At 44.0% G+C, this 6,380-nt stretch overlaps 2 protein-coding genes across 2 annotated transcripts; both read right to left on the bottom strand.

Annotated features, from left to right (window-relative positions):
- Nucleotides 1-2,221: 2,221 nt before the first annotated feature.
- Nucleotides 2,222-3,442, bottom strand: LOC120951790 (atherin-like). Its single transcript, XM_040370713.2, has 2 exons — nucleotides 3,136-3,442; nucleotides 2,222-3,051 (listed from the first exon to the last, which is right to left on the bottom strand). The coding sequence occupies exons 1-2, from the start codon at nucleotides 3,239-3,241 to the stop codon at nucleotides 2,627-2,629; spliced, it is 531 nt and encodes a 176-aa protein (XP_040226647.1). The 5' UTR covers nucleotides 3,242-3,442; the 3' UTR covers nucleotides 2,222-2,626.
- Nucleotides 3,443-3,940: 498 nt separating this feature from the next.
- LOC120952944 (uncharacterized) lies at nucleotides 3,941-5,365 on the bottom strand. Its single transcript, XM_040372549.2, has 2 exons — nucleotides 5,022-5,365; nucleotides 3,941-4,948 (listed from the first exon to the last, which is right to left on the bottom strand). The coding sequence occupies exons 1-2, from the start codon at nucleotides 5,122-5,124 to the stop codon at nucleotides 4,599-4,601; spliced, it is 453 nt and encodes a 150-aa protein (XP_040228483.2). The 5' UTR covers nucleotides 5,125-5,365; the 3' UTR covers nucleotides 3,941-4,598.
- Between the last annotated feature and the right edge of the window lie 1,015 nt (nucleotides 5,366-6,380).

The following is a 6,380-nucleotide window of genomic DNA, read 5'->3' as shown; positions in this document are numbered from 1 at the left end:
ATAATGCAAGCGTTTACAAAATGGTTAAGAAAGTTTTAAAGAAAGATTTTAATAATTTAAACCACCCCTATAGGAAAGCTCCACCAACGAAAGCTCTCCTCCGTTGCCGAACGATTCGCACACTAAGCGACGAACCTGCTACCCCTTCTACTGGTGGGGTTGTTTTTCAAGCGCAGTAGGCCATAATGTTTACAAATAAATCGTACCGTGCTGCTGGTGTGCATTCGCAGAAGATTCTCGGATCGTTATGTCTTGGCGCGCGCGCGCTCGCTCGCTCGTTTGTGTTAGTAACAGCAGTAACAGGTAGTAGAACCACGACGATGGACTGCGCATTCCACCGCAAACCCTTCTGTGGGACACCGCGCACAGGGGCAGGTGATCTTTTGCTCTGAAGATTGGATCATACTTTTCACTCCCTTCCCCCTATTTAACGTATTTTTTATTGCTCGCCTTCCATCTTGTGTTGCCATATAAGCAGCAGGTTGCACACACTCGGCGTAATACGGCGTGTGTACTGGTTTGCGGGCCGTGTATCGCGTTATCGGAATGCAGCAGTTGCAGTGTCGGATCGAGCCGTGGACGCATTCCTTTTTTAGAGCGCACCTCCCTCCCTCCCTCCCCTGGTGAAACGAGAGTGAAACGCATCGGATTCGGATTGGAGGTTTAACTAGTTCGGGGCAGTGTGGTTGGACTCTCCCCAACTGGATTGCTACAACTGGAGTGCCCTGATGATTGCTTTAGCTATTCCATTCACGTAGCTGTTCTAATTCGAACTGAATTCTTTAAAACCCATCGGCTACTGCGTTGTCGTCACCGTCGCGCCTGATCACATAGTGCAGGTGGTATTCTTGCCAGATGGACAGATGGATAATATTGCCCAAAAGTGCATGGCTGTCCTTGCCCTAGCCATCGCAAGCTTTTGGTTAATATTTGCTGTAGAGAAACGGTGGAACAGTTGGAATTTAAGAGATTAAATTTAACGCATATTTTCAGCTTTAAAAACGAAATAATTTGCCCCTAACGCATGAGCCTTGTTTCAAGTTGATAAGCCTTAACTAATACGGCAGCACAGCGAGAATGGCTAACAGTTCCAAGATGTCCAAGATCCTAAACAAATAGCAAATGAGACGGCCTCACATGCAGGTAAAACATTGCTTTCGAATCTTTAAATAGCCCAAACCAGGACCTTTATGAGTGCGACCCTAAACCCTATATTTGAAGCTGATAACGAATGCGATAGTAAATATGTATGTACGCGTTAGAGAAGAAACGAAATACGTCAACCAAATATGGTTCACAAACCAATCGAGCCGAATAAACAAACACAACGCCAAACAACGAACAAACAATCATACGGGCCGGCAAACTCGTTCGTTCCCGTCCATTTTCATGAGTGGACAGGGCTGTACCCCTAGAATGAGCATTACAAAACTTGGACAATTTTCTACATTTTGATTTAGCACAAATGAGTAAAAATGAGCATTGCGGCGAACGTTCCCGGGAACGGTCGTGTCCACCGGTATTGGTTGAATATGTCCAGAATGCATTTCTAGCTGTATCCAAGCAGGCCACATCACGACTATGGGCTTCAGTCTTCGACCGACAATAATATGAACATTTCTTCGCATTGATCATTAATCCAATGCAATGCTGCTACGTATTTCAGTCGTACCCATGCGTCACACATATTTTAAATTCCCCTTTCGTCGATTTCGATACGACTTCTTTACGACTGCGATACGAGACATGGGACCGGTTATAGATCGATTGACCCGGATGTCAAATTTCGCGCTTTGTATGTTATCTTCCTGTTGGATGTTGAAATGTAGTCAGAAGAGTCCTTCATATTACCTTGTATCTCGGTGTGCTTCGAATGTGTTAAGTATTGCTTCACAATTTTAGATAGAATCTTATTTGAAACACACTGTTCACGGGAAATGCGAAAATAATACGTAAACTTTTGCGACTAAACCGACATCATGAATTGCCGACTTTCTTTCCGCTGGCCACACCTCTCGTCACGTGGTAGTCATGGCAACGAAACCCACTTTTTTGCCACTCGATTTGCGATCTCCGAAGATGTCTCCGATTACTGTGATGCAGTTGCCGTAGCGCCGAAACATCCTACTAGTGGGGTTCTTTCTGTTTTTTCTTGGTGTTCTTTTTCGGATTTGCTCCAGCAAAATGGTGTGATCACAGCAAAATGTAGCACAAAACAATATAATATTCGATAAACTGTATTAGATCCCATAAAATTCCATATCATTTCACATATATCTGTTCTCGCTCATATCCCTCCGGGAAAATACGTTGTAACGTTGAATAAATCTTCAAATTCATAAATCGATAAATAATATACGAGTATTTCACTCCATGACACGAACACGGAACCCGATGCAATAACATCTTAATGCACGCTTACTGGAAGCAACTGCTTAACGCTAAATAAACTTACGCGGTACAGTCTAATAGATTAACACGGCGACAATTACGCTAGTTGCTCGTCTAGGATGGCACTAGGAAAGCTTTCTTTCCTAAACCGCCTCCAGCGTGTGGTTCACTGTGGTTCACCGTTTGTTCCTGAACTTTAAGTCTCCTCTCCAGGGGCCCGTACGGCCATCGTCGTTTAGCCCTTGAAGTCGGGATTGTAAGGTGCCTGCACTGGGTACGAGTTGTTTACCACTTGGTCGTAGCTGGGAGGATTCATCATCGCTGCCGGTCCGGCAGCACCAGCGGGAGGAGCCGAGGCCGATGGTAGTATCGGAATCTGCATCTGCGAAGGAAGGGCCGGAAATTGGACGGAAGCGGCAGTGTTCGGCTGCGGTGGTGGCATCGACGTTGGGGCAGCGGACGTTTGATACGGATAGTGCTGCATGTACGGCTGGGCAGGGTACGGTGCCGGGGAAGACGTTGGGTACGCAGTCGGCATTGCCGGATACGCCGCCGTCCCGGTCGGATGACCTTGAATGATAGCACCGGACGGTGGTGGTACGGTTTGTGTCGTTCCCGGTGGTGCAACGCGATGCACTTCCGAGGTTATTGTAATGGGTGCTACAAATGGAAATCAAACAAAAAAAGCGGATAAGACGCCGGCCAATCCTCGAAAAGAAATAGCATCATCTCTACGCAACTTACTCGCTAACACCGCACCACTGTTGCTCCTCGTACAGCAACACCTGATACACCAGTAAACAATGAAGCCCACTATCATGGCACTGCCAACTACAGCAATCATATCCATCGCTAACTAAATTTTGTTCTCGCTACAAACGGAAACGTTTCGCAAACAACACTGCTCTTTGGCGCTAGCTACTTTCAAGGTTAACTAACTTTACGATTCGATCGCGGTATTTTCTACAGCGAGCAAACTTTCCGTGAAGAGGAGGAAAGCAACCGATATGAATCACCTTTTGTTTTGCTGTTCGCTAAGCGCGGTTACACCCTGACAGTTGACAGTTTGACATTTTACTGTTTGACAGTTGTGTTCCACCAGCTTCGAAATGGTTGGTTTTACGATTCTTAATTTTTCATAGCAAGAGGTCGTAAAAATCGAAAATAGCAACTTAAAATGCATCAAAAAGCTCTCCTCAAAAACACCAAAGTGATATTTGCCAATCTAAAACAGGGTTTCCGAGCATTTGGATGCGAAACGAGGGTATTTCTATTTACATCGGTAGATCCCAACTCCGTCACTTGGGAATTATCTCTTTTTTTTTTTTGTTGCATCGGGTGACCAGATTTATTGAGGTTCACGATCATAAACTGCAGGCAAGCTCCGAGATACGCGGGTACAGAGATTTCTTTCGATCGAGATTTTACAAATCATTTCAAGCAAACTTACACCAACATTTACTATATTTTAGCTCAGAATCGCAAATTTCTTGTTTTTCGGATATGTCTTTAAAGTTACCCAAAAGATGAAATATGTAATCGATGTGACTATGAGGTAATGCAAAAAAATATATATTTAGAACTCGGTTAATTCCGGTAAAGTTGAATATATGTAGGAATTCGAAAATCGATAAGAAAATACGAGAGTATTCTACTCCATAAGTACGATGCAATAACATCTAAAGGGACGAATACTGGGAGCAAAAAAATTGTCAATGGTCTAATGTAGTGGCTTGTGTGGATAAAGATGTTGGCAAGATGGTCCAGTGCGATTTTATCGGACGAAATTGTTTTTTTTTTAGAATGAATGATAAACTATGAAAATTATCCAAATAATCGCAATATAAACCGAAATAGCGTTTGACAGCTGCATCCTATAAAATCGTATAGGATGGGCGTTGCCACGGCCCTAAATGGCGTCCCATTACACTCGATTTTCGACGAACGAGTTGATCGGCTTGGGCACTTGTTGCTAGACGAATTCAGTACATTTTTCTCATATTGCCACACCATTAGACCACTGACTTGACATGGTACATAAACTTACGCGATACAGTCTAATAGATGCGGTAACAAATTCGGCTAACGCTTGCCTACGATAGCACTAGGAAACATTCCTTTCCTAAAGCGTTTCCGCTAGTTTGTGTTTCACCGTTTGTTCCTTAACATTAAGATTATGGATGTATGGCCATTGTCGTTTAACCCTTTTAAGGAGCCTGTACTGGTTTAGTGTCACCCACCACTTGGTTGTAGCTGGGTGGATTCATCATCGTGGCAGAACCATTGGGCGGAACCGGATAGTACATTTGCGGAGGAAGTTCCGGAAATTGGAGAGTGTTCGCTTGCGGTGGTGGCATCGACGACTTTGGATCCGAGAACTGCTGCTGCTGCTGCATGTTCTGCTCGTGTGGCTGTTGCATCATGTACGGAGTTGGGTATACCGGGTACGTCACAGTGCCAGTCGGATGACGAAGAATGAATGCACCGGGTGGTGGTACAATAGTTGTAGATTGCGGTTGATCGCGAGGCTTTTCGGGGTTGTTTATTGTTGTGTGTGCTACAAATGTAAATCAGACCACGGATCAGATAAGCCACAATGGGGTTCCCACACCACAATATGCGATACTTACTCACTATCACCGCACGATCATTCTTGCAACAGCAACATTTGATGCAACCGTAAATGCAGAACCCAAATATTATGAAAATGGTTATTATGATAAGATCAATCATCGTAATTTAAACTATGTACTACTCGCTGCGGAAATAGCGGAAAAAACGACACACTCCTTTTGCCGATAGCTACTTTCAAGGCAAAACAATTTTTCGAGGTGATCGCGGTTTTGTGCGCATCAAGAGTGATCTTTACGAATAGGAGAAGCTGCAACGCTATGAATCATCGTTAGTTTCAGGTATGGTTACAAGCTGAAGGTTGACAGTTTGGCCTTTTTGCTATTTGACGTTTATGCACTCCTACAACTAGTTCGCCGTTTGGATCCTGTTTTTTTACGTTAAAGAGGGTGTCGAAAACGGAATCCAGCAGATTTAAATGTGAAACAAATGTCTCTCAGAACAAAACTAGGATTGCAGACACTTTGGAACAGGTTTTCTGAGCGTTTTGAATGCGAAACGTCTCGACGTATATTCACACCTTGGTCGACAGGCTACTTGGGAATCGTCGTTCTTTTGTTTTGGTACGCATCCAAGTAAAAAGTAAACAAACCAAATGTTTCATGGATTTGCTTTAAGGAATTTACATATTTACATCTTTCCATATTTTTGATTAATTTTATTCATATTGCATCACCACCATGTTTGAGAGGGGTATGGTCAGTTTTTAACAGGCTCTTTTTTATCATTCGCACCAACTGGAGCAGCAATTGTAGGGTTCGCCGATAGTTGCGCAAAACCCCAATGATTGTACTGCTGTGCATCCGGTACGTGTACTGCAACGGGCGGAGAATATCCTTGTCCCGGAATTTCCTGCGTCACTATTACCGGTGCTGCAAATAAGAACACGCACAGGACAGAATACAACCAACCCCACTTCGTATCCAACGCCTCCATGTCCGTAACAACGCATTTTGCACTTACCCATACGCCGCTGCTTGATAAAGCGCGCTATATAGTAGCCACCGATCAGGAAGAGGATGAAACATATTTTCAACGCCACCAGAACGACAATATCCATCGTGAAGGAGCTACGCGCAGCGGCAACTATTGCACCGATTTCTCTGACTCATGAAAGCATACTACAACCAAGCATATTGTCTCACTCGATCCAAGTTGACGTTGGTGTGCTTCACACACTTGAACGTATTCGCTAGCCCCCAAGTTCAAACACGATCGCACCAGGCCATTATTTGCTGAATTCTTCTCCACATCAAACAAGTAAACAGGTTTTTTGTTAATGGGATTTTCAAGAAATATTCGCACTCTTTCGGATTTGATTCTCGGTACTGTCGTCAATGCGCATGTTTTTGTTGTAC

Source organism: Anopheles coluzzii, chromosome 2, assembly GCF_943734685.1.
Source record: "Anopheles coluzzii chromosome 2, AcolN3, whole genome shotgun sequence".
NCBI lineage: Eukaryota > Metazoa > Arthropoda > Insecta > Diptera > Culicidae > Anopheles > Anopheles coluzzii.
This window is presented reverse-complemented; position numbering and strand designations above follow the sequence as displayed.

Excerpts from the sequence above, each read along its gene's own strand:
- LOC120951790 (XM_040370713.2), bottom strand. The coding sequence starts at position 3,241 with ATGGATATGATTGCTGTAGTTGGCAGTGCCATGATAGTGGGCTTCATT. Across the intron at positions 3,052-3,135 it reads CAGTGGTGCGGTGTTAGCGA|CACCCATTACAATAACCTCG; the intron begins GTAAGTTGCGTA and ends TTCCATTTGTAG.
- LOC120952944 (XM_040372549.2), bottom strand. The coding sequence starts at position 5,124 with ATGATTGATCTTATCATAATAACCATTTTCATAATATTTGGGTTCTGC. Across the intron at positions 4,949-5,021 it reads TGATCGTGCGGTGATAGTGA|CACACACAACAATAAACAAC; the intron begins GTAAGTATCGCA and ends TTACATTTGTAG.